The 19,190-nt window shown below is 47.3% G+C and overlaps 1 protein-coding gene across 1 annotated transcript in view; it reads right to left on the bottom strand.

Moving 5' to 3' along the window:
* Positions 1-19,190, bottom strand: part of LOC144153732 (monocarboxylate transporter 11-like) — a 42,232-nt gene that overhangs the window by 8,211 nt on the left and 14,831 nt on the right. Inside the window, exons 3-4 of the mRNA XM_077685424.1 lie at positions 14,623-14,766; positions 2,422-2,717 (exon numbers count right to left, since the gene is read on the bottom strand). Coding sequence (XP_077541550.1) covers positions 2,422-2,717; positions 14,623-14,766 — 440 coding nt within the window. The remainder of the gene's footprint in view (positions 1-2,421; positions 2,718-14,622; positions 14,767-19,190) is intronic.

The raw sequence follows: 19,190 nt of genomic DNA, 5'->3' as shown, positions 1-19,190 counted from the left end.
TCAGCATTTCCCGGACCTGCGTGGCAAAACTTATCATGAGCAAAGTTTCAGCAAACTGTATTCCCCTTGAAAATGAGCGAATTTTAAGTGGCGGCATCGCGCCTACCACTCAAGTTGTGTAATTTAAGAGCTGCTTAAGAAACCGGGAAGGTAAGAAGTTTATTCATTTCGTTGCGACAGATTATGTAATGCGGTATGCAATTACTTGTGCAATTCCAACGAGCTGTGCCACTGTGGTTGCCGATTTTCTTCTGCACGATATAATTCCGCACCACGGGGCTCCTCGGCAACTGCTCACGGACAGAGGCCGCTACTTTTTGTCGAAAATTGTCGCCGAGATTCTTCTATCTTGCTCTACTAATGGTCTAACGGAACAACTCAAACGGGCGCTCACCGACATGCTTTCTATGTAGTACGTGTCGGCCGATCATCACGATTGGGACATCACATTGCCCTATGTCACCTTCACATGTAATTCATCTCGTCAAGACACCACCGGATTTTCTCCCCTTTATTTCCTGTACGGACGTGAGCCAACATTGCCACTGGACACCTTGCTGCCATCGCTCACTTCGCCGAACCGAGTACGCCAGCGAGGCTATCGCCCGTGCTGACCACTCACGTCAGATAGCCCGCACCCGCCGTTCCGCTTCACAAAGCTTACAAAAGGCTTGTTACGACGTCAAGTACCATGACGTCAGTTTTTCACCCGGCGCACCTGTCTTTCTGTGGTCTGCTTCCCCGTAACATCTTGGTGGAGTGGGCTGGGTGCCTGCCCACATCATGGAGCTCCGTAGCGGTCGTCACGTCACTCAAGCACCAAAGATCATGGCCAGCAATGAGGCCCCGGCTCTACAACACCCCATGTTGTGGTTTCTCAAGCCCGTGACCCAGGTACGTTAACTGGAACCGACGAATTGTACGTTGAGGACTGGATCGACACGTACGAGCGCATCAGCGCCTATAATCGGTGGGGCCCAACCATCATGTTTGCCAATGTCGATTTCCCTCTGGACGGACCGGCCAAGGCGTCGTACCGAACTTGTGAGAAGTAGGTAAGCAGCTGGGTCATTTGCAAGGAAAGGCTGCGCGTCTTGTTCGGCAAACTACTCGGTCGCCAACTTGCAGCCAAGAAGGCGCTAGCCACATGCGCGCAGACCTCAACCGAGTCATACGTGACCTACATTCAGGAAGTCCTAACCCTTTACCGCAAAGCTGATGCCCAGATGACGGAGTCGGACAAGGTGGGACATATACTAAAATGGATTGCCGATGACGCTTTCCACCTGCTTGTCTGCAAGGACTCCGCTACCGTCGAGGCTATCATCAACGAGTGCCGTTGGTTCGAGCAGGCGAAGAGCCGCCGCATCACCTTGCAGTTTACCCAGTACCACCACCAAGATGTTACGGGGAAGCAGACTTAAAAGCTAGTGTATTTGAGTAAACCACAGAAGCCAAGCTTTTAGAGAGCGAAGCTCGCGATAGTCGACCAGGCTGCGTTTCTCGATTGATTGAATGTAGGGTTTAACGCGCCGACTCAACGCAGGCGATGAGGCGCGTTGTAGTGTAGGGCTCCGGAGTAATTTGGACCACCTGGGGACCTTTAACGTGCGCCGAAATCTCGTACAGACGGGCGTTTTGCTTTTCGCATATCAGAAACGCGGCAGCCACGGCCGGGAATCGAAGGCTGCGTTTCTCATCTTCCTCATCTTTTCCTTACGCGGCGCCGGACACGATGCTTATACTCTTCGTGTTGATTCGCCGCAAGCCTGGTACATGCCTCAGCTACTTCATTGCATAGATTGACTGCATAACTCCTCGCAACAATATAAGTAAAAGCTCGTTAATTCGAACTCGGTTAGTTCGAACTTCTGGTTAATTCTAACTCACACCCTGGTCCCGGCACAGCCCTGTATATTTCAATGGGGGAAAACTCCCGGTAATTCGAACGCGTCGGTATCCAGAACGGTTAATTCGAACTATGATCCCCTGGTTTCCATCGCTCCTCGCTAAAGAAGTCGGCCCAGAGTGGTTACAATGTGTTGCAAAGCCAAACCGAACCAAATTTACCAGAGATGCAAAACAACGAAAAAAAAAAAAAAAACAGCGTGTACGCGCGCTACGCTCCTGCAACAGCTTATCTCGCGGCTAAAGAGGGTGCCGCGCCAGCGGCGCCAGTGCTTCAGCGCATGCCGTTATTATGTACGAAATATTATTTACGAAATCACCTGCCACAAACGTGTATACGTGCCTCACGCCAATACTATGTCATTTCGAAATAACGGCCGCCGCTTTACAGGATTCGGCTCCGGGGCTGCGCGGTCGTCAGGACAACTGCACGCTGCGCCGCTCACTCATTGGCACACTGGGGCAGCCGCGAAAGACAATGGCTCAAAGAAACCGGTGGCGGAGACTGCGTACCGGCCGATGCTGAACGGTGGCGCCCAGCGTGGCCACGACCGGCGGCGGCTCCTTCTGCCAGGGTTGGGGCCCCAGCGGCAGGCAGCAGAGGAAGAGGTGCAGCGACAGCGCGCCCAGCAGCAGCAGGGACGTGGAGAAGCCGTACTGGGCCACGAAGTACGCCGCCACGGGCGGGAACACGACGCCCGTCATGCTCAGCGTGACCGACATGAGCGCGAACGCCGTGGCCCGGTACTTGACGAAGTACTGCGACAGCAGGGCGCTCACCACCACGCCCACCGACGCCACGCCCAGGCCTGCGCAACAACGCCCGCACCTCTGGACAACGAGGCGCGACAGCTCGCCAGCCACCAGAGCATTGCAGATTGCCAAACTGGTGGGTCGTAAATAAATAAAATAGGAAGGTCGGTCATGTGTTTCTGTTTTAGAGTGCCTCGAACAAACAACCGTTAGCCTCTTGAAGTCCCTATGTAGCCTTTTTTTCATTTCAAAAGGGAAGGGCGACAGACTACTGCGGAGACGGTGACACCAAGTTCAACTACCTCGAAGTGTCTCATTGCGCAAAATTTGGAGACTGCTGGGCAGCTTGCAAGTATAATTCCTCTTTTCCTGGTGAATGGTTCTGAGCGTAATTAGCTACCTCTGGGTTTTATGTTTTAAAAATGCTTTTGTCAGGCAACGCAGAATTAGGACTTGTATAGGGCTTGTACAGTGCCGGATTAGGAAACTTCGGGGCCCGGGGCTACTGCGTCCTTGGGGCCCTAATGATGATGATGATGATGAAGATGATGATGATAATGATTCCGATTTATAATTTGTGAAAATTTTGGAAGCCCATGTTATGCTGTCTGATCAGTGATAAATTATACATAATTTTACGCTTTCCGGAAACTTATTTCTTGGCTTGATGTCTGGTATTATATAACGGATTTTATGAGCCGTAAAAGTTAGCATGGGTTAATTGCCGGTTCATCACAGATTCACAATTAATCGAAGCGCCGTGTCGGCCTGCACACGCCGTGGTACAAGAGTGTTTTCTTACAAGAAGCATATTTTATTAAGCCTGTAAGGTTTTAGTTTTATTGCAAAGTTCTCCACCTGCATATATGGGAGGGCTCAAAGTCCGCGCAGGCAACTGTCACTTACAGAGATCTGCCAAACATTTAACCGCCACGACTTACGCGCCAAAATCCTGTAGGTTACCCGCGCAGACGAGAAAGCTCGCGGCGGTTAGAACCAAGCTCCTTGATTAGAACACGCGCCGCCTTTGAAGGAGGTCTTGGGGGGGGAGGGGGGGGGGGTGGCCTCAGATGTGTCGCGCAACGCAACCTTCCTATCGCAGCACTATTAGCACAAAGACGATAAGCAGAAAAATGTCGCTTTTTGGGCTGGGGAGCGGTCCGCTTCGTGCGTGGGTTTGCGCATGGCCGTCGAACTTTCAGCGGCGATGAACTCCTGTTGCGCAGCTGTGATGGTCTTGCTAGTCGGCAAGCCGTTACACATTAACAGGACCCCTTTGGGTTGGAGAACGACAGGTGAGCACGAGAGATGGCATCAGACAACAGTTTAATAGGGATAGAATGTCCCTGCTCACCCCCGCGCTGCCGCTCCCGTCGGTGCCGCGCAGCAGTTGCAGCAGTCAGTAGTTGGTTGTCGATCGGTCGGTTCATTGTTCGGTCGTAACTGGCAGTGGAAACACGCTGAAGCTTCTCGTCTAGATTCGGGGTCTACGACGGAGGCGAGTATGGGTGGACCTCTCGTTTTAGAGCCCTCAACGTGTCTGCCGCGTCCACTGTTTTTCCTGCGCTCCTTCGGGGGTTCCTCTCCTCCTGCCGCAGCGCCCAAGCGGGACCAGATCTGCGGGCCGCCCTTTGGTCCGCGCCGTCCGCCGGCTCATTCCAAAGCGAAAATCGCCCAGGGGGACAAACAGCTTACCGTCCCCGATTCGCGGCGGAGGTCCGTTTTCAAGACGGCATCGAAGGGGTCGCACGCAGGATGCGTTTTTAAGTGGACACAGCTTTCGTCATCCCAAAAGGAAACAGACGTTGTTATTGCTTTGTTTGGCGTCCACGCCTGAGCTCTTCACACCGCCTAGGCCTGCTGATTTCCCAGCTCGAAGGGAGCCGCTGGGGTCGCGCTGGCCCGGCGGCCTCTGCGTCCACACGGAGTGGCGCCTAGAGAATTACGCTACGAATGGAGTCGCGCGGACATGTAGCTTCCGCAACGCTTGTTGCTCAGACAGCCTGCAGAGGCTACAGCCCAGAGGCGCGGGCTCAAGCCGAACGATCCCGCGAGTGACCTACACAACCTTTGAATATTTAAATAACCATATATACGTTGACCATTCATAGACAAATATCGAGTCGATATCAATCACGCTTATGCGATTCAACTATTCCACTAGCTTTATTGAACGGGTCGTCATCGCAATTAACTTCCTTGTTAAGCGCTATACAATGAAATTTCTGGCAGAAACTGTGTATGATCCCGTAGGGTAGTGCTTAAGTTGTCAATAATTACATATAACGCCCCTCAGGCTTAAACAATTTAGAATGTTCTTCAGACATTATTTCATTATTCGCATTCCTGACAATTTCTTGTACCGAAACGGGCGCTCGCCGAAACGTCTGCGTACTTAAATGTCCGTGTACCGAAAAGTCTAACGAACCGACCTGTGCCGAAAAAAACTGGAGCCGAGCTCGGGGACTTTTTTATGTGGCTTCTTAGGCCAGGTCAAGCTGTGTACCCGCGACTTTTGGTCCAAGACGTCTTCTCATAAATCTCGGGAAAACAAGGAAGACGAGTAGGAATAACTAAATTAAATTGAAATGGACTCGAAGGTCGTCAACCATAACGTGAGGGGCCCCCCACACCTCCACACCTGTCACGAGTTAGTCAGCTTCGGTTTGAAGGTGAGGTTGAAGTTCCTACCTTCAACTTTCAACGCGGGCAGCGAGCACATTCAAGATATATATTTTTTCATATGATCGAGCGGGGCCCGACAGCTGGGGGCCCGGGGCTGCAGCCCCCGTAGCCCCCACCTTAATCCGGCCCTGGGCTTGTAGTTAACACTGGGGTGTCTGAGCTGTGCAACAATTAGCCCAGGATAAGGCGTTGTGCTGCTGTGCCCAGGGACACGGCTTCGATTCCCGGCCTCGGCGGCCGCTTTTCTGATGAAGACGAACAGCAAAAACGCCCGTGTGTTCAAGATTTCGGCGCATGTTAAATATCCCCAGGTGGTCAAAATTAACCCGGAGCCCTCCACTACGGCGCACCTCATCGCCTATGTAGTGCAGCCGCGTTCAAACCCCATAATCATCATCATCAATTAGCCCGGGATCTCTATCGAGTGTACGTCAACAGCCCTAAAAAACTTTCAAGTCAGCTCAGACGCTAAACAACCTGCTCGTTAAAATCAATTAATGAGTAAAACATTAGTTACTAAGGTCTAACTCAGAGATAGCAAATAAGATGACCTAGTCCTCTGAACTTCTCTTGAGTTGCACCAACTTAACATTGCAAGTCGCCCGGAATAGCTGAAAGTTTATCACAGAGCTAAGTAGCCGCATTGAGACTCCTTAACGAACATTCAGCCCTAGTGAAGCAGAATCTTGTACGTCGTATCGCGACGTTCGGCGTAGCACACGTTCAGCCGTAACGCGACTGTGCACCGAAGTGGACCTGTTTGTGACCCTGAATTCATATTTTCATTGCGAGATTCGCCCGCTTGCCGGTACTCACTGCAGTGTCCATTAATAAATCCGCGTCACTGGCTATCCGCAAATTTGGCCCTTTTCTTCTCACTGCTACGTGATAGGAAGCAAACGCTTCACCCGAGGGCGAGAAAGAACTGCCTCCCCCTTCCCCTCCCCTCCCCCCCCTCCCCCACCCCCGTTACCCCGACAATTATTCGTAATACGCCCCGGTAAACTGAACAAAGATGGCCCACACAGCATCTGGATCACTAACGGAGCGGCGTCGTCCGAAGGCCTCCCTTCCAACTTGGCGTTTCCTGGTCGCGGCAGCTCCTATCGAAGCTGTCAGCACTGGCGCCCACATGCTGCACATATAGCCGGAAAAATCGGTAGGAATAAGAAAATGAAGGCGCACCTTGTATTTGGCATTCGCTTACTGATTATGGACTCTGTTCGCTCTTGCACATGATAGCAGAAAACTTGAAATGATACACAGCACTTTAGCTGCGAGACTCACTGGTGAAGCACAACTGGTCACAAGCGCTGCAAGCACACACGAGCAATGGCACCCTCAATGATGCGACGGAGCACCGTGCAATGCGCGCGCTCGCCGTTCGCCAAACTGGCGGCCTATTGACCGTGGTCCCTCGATGATATCACTCCAAGGTGCACCAAGATTTAAAAAATGAGCAATGGCGTAACTCGAAGAAAACCTAGTCCATAATGTTTGCAGTACTGCGGAGAAGCGGGCAGTAATTTTTTTCGTTAACGAGACTTAATTAATTAATGGTAATTAATTATCTAACTCGAGAAGTACTGTCCTAATCACTAACGTGTCAATAAGGCACTTGTAGGTACCCCACGAGGGGCATCTAACTGCGGTATTCTCAGCGACGAACTAATTGTGTTGCGTACTCATTTATTCTGACTGATAAAGAAAACCCGCGAAATATAAAAAAATACCACAGAAATAAGAGTTAGCGCAGCGAAAGACACGGACGGTGAAAAGGACGGGACGAGCGCTAACTCGCAGTTGCGAGTTAGCGCCCGTCCCTTCCTTTACACCGTCCATGTCTTTCGCTATGCTAAATCTTATTTCTGTAATATGAACCAACTCGCCCAGCAACACGTCTTACTAAAATTTAAAAAAAATACCACGTTGCGGCGCTTCCGCGCGCATTGTAAAGCAGCGTCCCCAAATAAGCTGATTGAAAGCAACTGCTTAGCCTGTCACCCGCCAGAAGAGACAGCGCATCACCCTGATAATGGCATGCATGGAAGGAGCAGCAACAGGAAGATTCGCGGGGCGCGTGCGCAGATAAGGCACAAACTCGGTCGCGATTTATTCTTTCTTTCTTTTGTTTACTTCATTCTGGGTAACTGAGAGGCAGCCTGTTGAGGGCATTGCTTTACGATGCGCGCGGAGGCGCCATCAGGTGGTATTTTTTATATTTCGCGGGTTTTCTTTATCAGTCAGAATAAATGTGTACGCAATTAGTTAGTCGCTGAAAATACCGCCGTTAGATGCCCCTCGTGGGTACCTACAAGTGCCTCATTGACACTTTAGTGATTAGGACAGTACTTCTCGAGTTAGATAATTAATTACAATGAATCAGTTAAGTCTCATTAACGAACAAAATGCTGCCCGCTTCTCCACAGGACTGCAAACATTATGCACTAGGTTTTCTTCGAGTTACGCCATTACTCTTTTTTTAAATCTTGGTGCAAGATAGCTGGGACAACTATATATATATATATATATATATATATATATATATATATATATATATATATATATATATATATATATATATAGGGAGCAGTAGAACTTTGAAGATGGTAAGATGGTAGAGAACAAACACAAGAGAAGAGAAACTTCGAACAAGGTAAAAGCACGATCGTTGCCAACGTTTCAGCAAGGAAACTTGCTTTCGTTTATATATATATATATATATATATATATATATATATATATATATATATATATATATATATATATATATATAAGGTAAGTAGAGACAGACTCACGAGAAAAACATTAAAAATAAAAGTTTACTGACGTTTCAGGAAGAGGACTTCATTTCTTCAGAGTACAGAATAAGTTGGTGTCAGGGTTTATAAATATATAGAAAATGTAGCAAGGGCGAGGGCAGGGAGAGGGAAGGGAGAGTTTGTACAATGGGATCATGGTTGGTGGGCAGCGAAAAAAATGAGAAAACTGGAAGAGCGAAAAAAAGGTAACAAGAAACCGCAATCACGCGGTACGAACATGAGAAAAAAGAACAAAAGACGAAAAGAAACAGAACGAAAATAATTTTTTTTAACAAGGTAATTCCCCCTTTCTCCCTTTCCTCTCAGCACAAATGTCTGGAGTGTGTCGCACTGTTCGTTGTGGAGACATCATGCTTTATGTATTTGCATTACCGGTCACCTGTACTCAAGGCCACCTATCTCTTGTTGCTTCCAATCCTTCTCAATTCTCTATTTCAAAGCTTCCTCCTGATCTCCAAAGACTACGTACTCCTGGAACGTCGTCAGCGCTTCTCGCATTGCTGAACATTTTATCCGTCTACTGCCCTTCCCCAGCATAAATCAGAATTGCTGCAATCCAGTGCTTCTATTCTGCGTCTTCTGTCCGACATTTTCGCAAATTTTTTCATGGCGTGGGGCATAAGTTTATCCGCCGCCGCGTTCGAGACTGCAAACGCGGAGGCGGATATAGAGTGACCTCTGGGAAGGGGTGGGGACAGGTATTTTGGAGCATGGCCAAGAGGGGAGGGACGCATGGCCCGAACTTAAGGCATGTTAGTTCTTCTATGGACTCTCCCCCCTTCCCCCCCCCCCCTGCCGCTGAATTGGTTATTTCTTTAACATCTATATTTCTTTACATAAGCCGAATTATGGTTTCCTTCCATGCAGCTAATACTTCTTTTACAGAGCTCATAACTCTGTCAGACGCGCGAATTGAAGTCCACTTACATCGAACGTATTCGGGCACCTCGAATAAACCTTCGTTCCGCCGTTTAGCTGCAAACAGCCGAAGTGTCATTCACTCCTTGGGAATGATGGCAGTGACGGTAGCTGGCGTGAAGATTTTTTCGGCAAACCTCTCTGCATTTTCCTCTTTAGTATTCCCTCCCTCCCTCCCTCCCTCCCTTCCTTCCCTTTCTGCCTCCCCCCCTCTCTCTCTCCCTCTCTCCCTCTCTCTATTTCTCCCCCCCCCTCTCTCTCTCCCCCCTCTCTCTCTCTCTCTCTCTCTCTCTCTCTTCTCTCTCTCTCTCTCTCTCTCTCTCTCTCCTCTCTCTCTCCTCCTTTCTCTCTTTCTCTCTCTCTCTCTCCTCCTTCTCTCTCTCTCTCTCTCTCTCTCTCTCTCTCTCTCTCTCTCTCTCTCTCTCTCTCTCTCTCTCTCTCTCTCTCTCTCCCCCCGCGCGCGCGAAATGCAATTGAATATGCGTAAGTTATTTGAAATCCAAATCCAAACAACATCTAAACAACGGCCGGCTATGTCAGACCAAAATGAACGAATGCATGCTCCAGTCGCGCACTTATGCGTGCGGGGAAATCACCTGCGCTAACAACTACATTGTCAAAATGATGTCTTATCTTCAGCTTAAACACCAAGGATCACTACCAACCAATGATGATCATCAAATTGCTGCATCACATCTTCCGAGGGCGAAAGTTGACACGTGGGACACATGGCATGAACGTCGGCTCGAATGCAAAACTTGAAGCGTCTGCGTTAACAGGAATTCGCTCGTGTCTTACCTGTTGCGTTTCGCTACCTGTAAAGAAACAGTGTAGAGACGTTCGAACACCCAGCCAATTAAACAAGTTTGTAGATTTGAATGTTGCTCTGTGTTTAGCCCACGTACTGCGTACGATTTTCCCGAAACGTGACACTGGTTTTATCATCTATTTACGTTGTACAATTTTCCGAGTTTCATAAATTCATGTTTTCCGCGCTCACTACCATTTCGAAAGCACGAGAGCGCACAAGAAACAGGCATTGCACACTAAAAAAAAATCTGCAAAAAAATCAGAGAATTGTCTACTAGTGTGTAGCATTCCTATGCCGCTTGTCTACAGTGTGAGTTCTTTACAACCAAATATGGCAATGAGTAGCGAAAAGCGTTGGATTATTTTATTATTTTAAGGTTTTCTGTAGTTTCTTTTTACCAATGAAATATATACCATTATAGCGAGGAAGAGCTTTTGCTTCGCTAATTATGTTTTATTTCCGCAGATGCAAGGCACACAGCAGAGTTGGTCCATTTAAAGGAGCCATGAAGAGAAAATACAACTTCGTTTAATTTGAAAGAACTAGGATTCAGTATCTCGCTCAGCTCCATTACAGCCACAAAAGATGTTTTTTTAACGAAAAAAAAGCAAAAAGTATTAAAAAGCTTTCAGATTTTGCGCCACAGTGACGTGTTTGAGCAAGAATGACGTCATAGGGGCCAACAATAAAACATCATTTTCAGTGCGTTAACTGCACGTTCGCATTCAAGTGATGCGGTCAAATGGAACTAGAGGCCCCATTACAGACGTCCAGTCATGTGTCGTCGCGACAGGTCAGTTAGGCGGCCGCCAATCGCACAAACAAGGTTCCGTGACGTCATAGAAAAGTTGCGGGAAATTGGCTAGGGGGTCGCGACTGCTTCACACGTTTTCTTTAATATCTCCGTCATTTGTTCGAAGATTGCGATGATAGTGGTATCATTGTTATCGGGACTAAGCAGTCTTTCTAATAAACCCAACTTGTATTTTGTCTTCATGGCTCCTTTAAGCCATTTTTATACGTAATTCCAACGCTATTTCGCGGTATTTTCTCGTTTATTTTTCGTTTGTGAGGAGTGGAGGGCCGATATGATGCATGTTTTTGTATTTGTCAGATCATTTTTGTAAAACTTTTATTTTTTATTTTTTCCTATTTTTTGGTTTTTCGCCTTTATGTCCGACCAATTACCTCCATTTACGCTATTTTAACTGTTACAGGTGTTTTTTTCACCAAATCTACATTTTTGTGAGAACGCAGGGATTTACACGGTCCTGGCTGTGGGGGGTACTCGGCAAAGAATAATACAAGCTCCGCACAACTTTGTTGCATAGGGCGAGAAAGCAAAACAAAACAAAAAAAAAAAGAAAGAAAAGAAGAGTCAACGTAAGGAAATAAAAAATGAAGTTCAATACTCCATGGCCCACACACAACACAACTGTGGGCGCTTCGTCCGAGTCAACAGAGACACGGTCTACAACGACTGAATAGCGGCGGTGATCCCTTGTCGGTTATTCACTGCGCAGCGAATCGCGACAGCATTAACATCGAAGAGAAATCGTCGAAGGGGAGTGCAATATAAAGCAAACACAGAAACTGGAACACAACCGCAAAGCCTCAAAAGCCACCTGTGCGAACGTCGCAAAGAATGGGCGCCACAGAGCAACGCCCCATGCCATCATATGCTGGCTGATATAGTTCTAGGGCGCGCGAGATTTTTTTTTTTTTTTTTTCAAGCGAAAGTTTTCTTAATGGGACCAATGGTGTCCTGTACAAAAACTTGTGCATTTCCCCACAGGCCGGCTGGTAGAACGAAAAGCTCTGATAATATCTATGGACACACTGCGCGTGCGTCAAACCGGGCTTCCATTTTGTCAAAAGGGTTACTTGAAAATCTAAGAAAAAAACAAAAAACAGAGGAACGGTTCTAGATAAAACAATACACGGATCGATCATGAAGAACAAGTACAATAGTGTACCTTTATCTCATAAACCACGTATCGGTGTGCATTTAGATCGTTCGTAGATGCGTTTACTTAATTCGCGAAAAATGGTCGCATGGGTTAGTTCTTCCTTCGCGATTTGGGTCTTGGAAGGTATACGACGATTATTTGGACGCACTTTCAGAGGAAGTTGGACGCACTTGTAGCAAAGTTATTGGCGCGCTTTTGACAGACAACTTTCGCGCTTCTCTAAACTTTCGTTAGGAAGGGATAGTAAAGTTTTTATCCTAGTGCGCAGCACTTAAAGGGTCCATGCGAAAGATTTAGTGTTTTATAGTGCTCCCAGCACTTGTCCGGCAGCAAACAAAGCTTTATTCCCTGAGATATAAACCAATTTCAGCTAAAATTTTATTTCTCCCGACGTCTGTAATGACGTAACAAGGACGGATCTTCAAGCGAACGCTAGTGAGCTGTTCAGTCTGCAGTGGACTGCGGAGCCTTGTTTACCACCAGTCCTCATAGATGGCGCCACCATACTGATCTGCACCGCTATTCACCTTGGCTTTGTTTTTGGCCGTATTTTCACCTGGCTTGTTTTTGTTACGGTAGGTAGTAATCGTCTCGTGAAACATGGGGTACGCTCGACAAATAGGGCCACGTAAGAAAGTGTCGCTTACACCAATCGGCCAGTGTCGTCTGAGACAACCCCAAAGCGCCGCACTTCTGTGCAGCAATAACAAGCACAGTGCGCGCAGTACCGGCAGCAGTACGTACTGCTACTTCTATGCTTCGTGTACTTTCGTAACTTGCGTTGTTTACCCTACAATTTTTATTGCTATAAAATGAATATGGATTACATTTAAGCGAAAATAGCTCGTTCTGCAAGCTTATTAGCCCTGCCTAACTTGCGTTTGCTTTTGCCGGCCTCAGCCAACCGCACAGTTCTGCGTATTCCGTCATTGGTTCTAGTGCTGCAAATGAGCAAGTGAGTCGCATGGTTCTTCCCTTTTATCCTAATTATGTAGCTTGTTTGAGCGAAGTTACCCGCCACGGTGGCTCAGTGGCTAAGGCGTTGCGCTGATGAGCACGAGGTTGCGTGTTCGATTCCCGGCCGTGGCGGCCGCTTTTCTGATGGAGGCGAAAAGCAAAAACGCCCGTGTGTACGAAATTTCGGCGCACGTTAAAGATCCCCACGTGGTCGAAATTAATCCGGAGCCCTCCACTACGGCGCACCTCATCGCCTGCGTTGCGTCGGCGCGTTAAACCCCACAATCTATCCATCCTATATGAGCGAATTTTAAGTTAAAAGTGGTGTCAGTAGGATTCTGACGAGGAAATCTTTCGAATGAACCAAACTTGTGTTTCGTTTTTAATGATAGTTATTTCTGCATGTGCGTACATTTCAGTGACTGCAATAAAAATGCATACCTAACCTTATCAAGCTGTCATCCTTATCACCGCATCCGTTTTTGGTGGGGTAATCCTGGCGGGCTCCTCAACAGCGCCCTAGGTCACTTCAAGAAACAGCCGCAGGTCGGCTTCCCCGTCCCGTTCTAGAACGACAAATCACGGTGGCCAAATGTGCGAATTTGGCGAATGACGATGCATGCCTTGAGCTTAATGTCCCTGTGAATTTTTTTTTATTTCACTCAAATCGCATGCTGGGCATCGTTATTCGCCAGATTCGCTCATTTGGCCACGCTATTTCGTCGCTATGGAACGATGTGGGGAAGCCAACCTGCGGATGTTTCTTAGAGTGTAATTACGGGTAATATCGTGGCCACTGAAACACGCAAAACTATTCATAATTAGTTTGGCATCAGTTTTACTGAGGGATTCTAGTAATTCCAAAATATCGATAGTACTATAGATATTGTAGGCAGTCGAGTCAGAGCCTAACTGATAATAATGCTTTATCAATAGTTCACTATCGATAGACTTTTCGTAGGACTGTCTGAAATGTGCTATTATAGTTTACTATCCCAACCTACCGACGTATATAGTATCGTCGACTTCACTGCCATAAAGCTACGAACGAAGTACTCTATGAGGCACCGGTAGAAGATTCTCTTTGCCTCCCCTTGAGGTCTTGTAGTATTGCTTGAAATAAAGGCCCAGAGCTAGAGTTAGACTAACAGCAATGGCTAGACAGAGCCTGACTAACGGCAATGGCTTTATACGTCGCGACACACGCAAATGGCGACTTATAGGCGCGAGCGCCTACCGGGGTAGAACAAACCCTACTGCGCAGGCGCAGCGCGTGCTCAAATCACACATTGTCGGCGAGCCTACCGTACATTTCTGCTCTCCGGTTGTCGCTGCGCCTTATTCCAGCGGCAGGCACCGTCAGTTCTGGTTGGCGAAGATGACGTCGTTTCCGCGGACGCATGATGAGTGCGGCTGATAAACCCAGCTAGGAGCAAGAGCAGCTGCGCACGCCTAGTGCCGGGGGAGAATCGCTCAATGAGTCTCAAAACGTAATTCCCCCGTAATAAATTGGACGGGTGGTTTGCGAAAGGGTCCTGGTGCGGCAGGCCCAGAGGGGACGGAGGTTCAAGGTAAAAGGGGAAGGAGGTAAAGAACAGAGTTCCAAAGGTACACTTCGCGGTGATTTTGTAAAGGAACAAAAACCAGGGTGTAATGATATTAGCGCGAATTCTTTTTGTACTGCGACCATGGTGCATTTGAGCCTGCTACGAATAACGCTTGCAATTACTGTGTAGAAATTCTAATATATGAATGCGTGAAGGTAACTAAGCACTCACGCGCGCGTGGCAGAACTTACCATGACCAATGCCCAAAACCACCGTCAGGATCTTGACGTCCACAATGAAGTAGCTCGCAAACAGCGTCGATGACATGATCACTGCGGCACAGAACAGGAGCTTCTGTTCGTTGAACCACTGAGCCAGCGCTCCGTACAGGATACCTGCGGCAACATTGACGACACTGTGATGTACCACAATTTATTCCCGCGTCGAAAATGCAACAAACACACAGAAAAACGTAATACAACACGCAATCCATTGCCTAACCGTTCCAACGAGCGAACAATGACGTGAATCTGGCAGATATTTACTTTGCGAACAACAACGAAAGTTGACCCACGCTGTCTTTTTTTTAGATAACTTGGCGGTTGTGGTACGCTATCGGTCGGTCCTGTGTTGTAAGGGGGTCAGGACAATTGTGAAGATGAGGACAATTTGCGTCAGGACAATTTATGAAGATGATTCCGTCAAGTTTGGCTTGTTGCCTGCGGCCTGTCGTACTACACTGAAGCCGACTGTTTTATGCATTGCGGCGCTCTCACTCTATAAAAATCAATCAATCAATCAATCAATCAATCAATCAATCAATCAATCAATCAATCAATCAATCAATCAATCAATCAATCAATCAATCAATCAATCAATCAAAACACTTGCTTGTGCCGGAGCCATGTTGTGACACAAAATGAAGACAAACAACTTACTGGTCAGAATCAGGCACCTATTTTTAGGTTTACAGGAAAACCTTTGGCCATACCTCTTGAATTTACAACAAGTATAAATGATGTCTAGTTCAATGTGTATAAATCCGGGTTCTCCGTTCCTCAGCTATAGGCGGGCTATGAGGCCCCTGCAGACGAGACTGGGGATTGATTTCGACACCTAGAGAACACTGACATGCGCCCAAATCTCACCCATGTCCGTAAACATTATCTAATGGACACTAGTACGTTGAAAGGTAATATGCGTACTCTCTTAGGCTGCTTGAGGGTTATTTTTGTGTCAATTTAACTTGTCTCCTCCGGCCCATAAGTGGCTTAAAGTCATATGAGGTCAAAAAAAAGAAGAAAAAAAGAAATGAATAAAGCTCACTAACGCGTAAGGTAGCGAAGCTGTACGCAACCTTCACGACCATCACGAAGGTTTAAGTCCACGATTGCAGCCAATTTGCTTCTTTTTCGCTGCCGCAACGACCTTTACTCCATCATTGTTGCTATAAGTGTGACCTTCTTTCTTTTCTTTTTTTAAATGGTAATCATTAGATTTCACCTTGCAGGGGCATACGCTATGACATGCCTTTCTCGTTCCGAGCAAGTGTTGCCACGATTACGGCGAACGCTGGAGTATTTTTTTTTTTTTTTGAGGGGGGGGGGGACTTTGCCAATCTCTTTTAGTGGGTATGCTTGGCTTGACAAACGTGCGGGGGGTTCACTGGGCGGTCACCGCGAGGCCCACACTCACGTGCGCGCGCTCGGCAATTTCTAGGTGTTTTTAACTGCGGACACGAAGAATTAAGAATTACTAAACAGCGTCGCTGTTAAAAAATATGTAGCTCTATATGTTTCCCATCTTTTTTTCTGTACTAATCAGCGTGTATCTGATCAACTAATAAACTAATCAACTACTTACTGCAAATTATTTCTTGCATCCATTTGTCGTAGGAGGCCGCCGTGACAGTGGCTTAGTGCCAGCACTCCGGGCTGTATACTAGCACAGCAAGAAAAAATAAAACCCAGAACGAGGGCAGCAGAAAAGCACTTTGACACGTGGGCTCGATTTTGCGCTCAACGCACCTGTGCTGTTTTTATGAAAATCAGTTATCGCTTAAACCATTTGTTGTTTTGCGCGTGGGCTCTTTTTATTAAGGAGATGCGCGCTAAGTCTGCTTCGTAGCGAAGCCCGCAGATGTTGCCCCTGAAATCTGTGGACTGCAGGCGTTTTCTAACGGAGTTTCTGAAGGTCCGCTGCCTTCACGGTTTGCGGACGCGGCTTAGTCCATAATTGTGCATGCAAAGCATGGTGAAGTGCAGGGATTTCTCTTAAATGATCCCTTAAGAGCTTTGCATGCTGCAGCATCCGGTCTTATTCCTTACTCTTTCTCCGAATAAAGCAACACGCGGAAAGCTTGCGCACAGAGCCCTGAACGGTGTGACTGCTACTGTGATTAGATTTTGTAAGGTACGGGCGAAATCCAGATTCCTGGGCCCGTCTACGACGGTGTTCTGTTGCCGATGTCAGCCTTCCTGATCCCTGAAGCTTCTGGCGAGTAGCATACAGGACAACACCAAGACACATCCCATTCTTCACATTTCCCCCCCAAGTGCTAGACAAAGTTCTCGCGATAGATCATTGTACATATAGACGGAGGTCTTTCCTGCGAATTATTGCCTGCTCTCGGGCAAGTAAAATTAAGCGCAGATATACCGGGCATTATCCTCCAGCACTTCACCGTTGCCGTCGGAAGAAGACCACGCCATACCTCTGACATTGAGATATATTAGAACACTGTCGCCTCGAACGCCGCACTCGACCACTGCCCCACGACAAGCTGACCAAAGAGGCCACCATCTACCGACGCCTTCAGAGGAACGCATACCCACACGACACTATCACCCACGCCATCCACCCCACTTCCTACTCCGGCACCAGCAAGTTCTGTCCCAAACCTTGACCCGAGAGTGATGCCACACTATTTACCTCAACCCGTCACCTCCTCTAGCTACGAGCAGCAGGAAGGCATGCTAGCCAGCACGGACTCCTGCCATCAGCTTCGGCTGGTGAGGCCCACCAGACAGCGACCGCCTAGGGACTTCTGGACTGAGAAGGCCTCCCATCACCATGGGTCCAGAAACGCAGTAATGTTTGGTGCAAATAAGGTTTATTCCTCACCCTCTCCAATTCACGGCAAGAACAGGTCGATCAGGCAAGAGTACAAAGGCGACACATTTTTTTCCCTTCTCCATCCAATTGTTTCGGAGAAAGCAGGTTTCTAAGCACTGCCATCTCGTGAATGACGACTAATTCGTTTCTCAAAATCAGTGATCCGATTAATATATCTCTTAGGGCGTACGAACAGTTCGTGACTTGCCGTTTTTGTAGCACGATTGTCCTGCTTCGCACTAATAAGGTGGCGGCCAATTCAGTGAATACCCGCAACTGAAACTATGGCGTCGCTGTAACGTTTCAAGCAACGCCGGCTGTTGAATGTGTAAAGCTGCGCAGCTGAGTTGCGACTGAAAACATACAGAAGAGACGTATGCGGACCATCTTCCATTTAGGGCCTTGTGCCTTCGTGCTCTCCACACTAATACCCGGGCTACACGAGCGTTTTGAAGGCCTTTGAGTCGAATGTCATTTGACTCAAAGGACACCTTTGAGCAGCTACACGACGTTTTTTAAAGGCCTTTGGTTGAAATACCAATTTAGTCAAAGCAGCACCACCAACGACCTTTGAGGTTCGCAAAGCCCTTTGAAACGCGAACGGTCGTACTCTCGGGCGCATATTCTGCATGCCGTAATTACAAAAACAATTATTTACGTGCAAAACTAGGTGTTTAAAGTCCACGATTTTCATGATGTTTCACTTGTTTTTGTTCTCTATCACTCGCTCTACGATTACAAGGTAAGTGGTACCCTCAACACCGGCGGTGCGAAAAAAAAAAAAAAAAGACAACCGGCTGTCTTGTGCATGTTTTGTGCGCGCTCATAGATTATTATCGATTTGATCATTAATAAATTTTTTTTGGCCATTTTAACTCTAAAATTAAATTTTCGTCAAGGACGAAACAGGACAGCAGTGGCGACGCCAAAACAGCGGGCGAACGCGTTAATTTTCAACTGCCTTTGATAGTTGTCGTGTAGATCGGCGGCACTCCTTCCAGTTCTAATGGCATTTGAAATTTCGAAGGTCATTCGACTGAAATGTCCTTGCGAACGCTCGTGTAGCGCAGGTATAAAGTTCGGACACTTATATCAGTGTCCGTACCTTAGCCAGATTTCCGACCAATATTTTTTTTTGAGTGGAATCTTCTCTTTTACGATCCAAACCTCAAAATATTGTAATGTGAAATAAAGACAACCGAAATCACTGTTGAAATCGTATACCAATCTCAAGTTCATCCCTTTTCTCAAAAATGTTTGTGAAACTACAACGTATAAACCCTCCAATTATCCCCTCTTTTACGTTTCCGGAAATGGAACCGATTGTAATAGATTGGGACGGTACAGCCAGCATGATTCATAACGCAAAACGTTCGTCTTTTGCTGGATGTGATAACAGGCTACAGATTTTTGAAGAGTACTAGAGCCTATTCATCAATTGCTATCTCACTTTTTTTCCCCCAATCTTTGCAGCAGCCACGGTGCCAGACGACTGGAGGTTGGGAAATTTGTTTCCAGTGCACAAATCTGGCGACGTACATTCCCCAACCAATTAAAGGCCAATCCCTTTAACGTCAATCCCATGCAAACTTCTAGAACACATAATTTATACTAGCTTTATTAATTTTCTGGAGTCTAATTCATACTTTACTAAACACCGGCACGGTTTCCGCAGGGATCATCCATGTGAATCTCAACTATTGGT

Source organism: Haemaphysalis longicornis, unplaced genomic scaffold (assembly GCF_048455015.1).
Source record: "Haemaphysalis longicornis isolate Haplotype H1 unplaced genomic scaffold, Haemaphysalis longicornis Haplotype H1 scaffold_1, whole genome shotgun sequence".
NCBI classification, from domain to species: domain Eukaryota; kingdom Metazoa; phylum Arthropoda; class Arachnida; order Ixodida; family Ixodidae; genus Haemaphysalis; species Haemaphysalis longicornis.
This window is presented reverse-complemented; position numbering and strand designations above follow the sequence as displayed.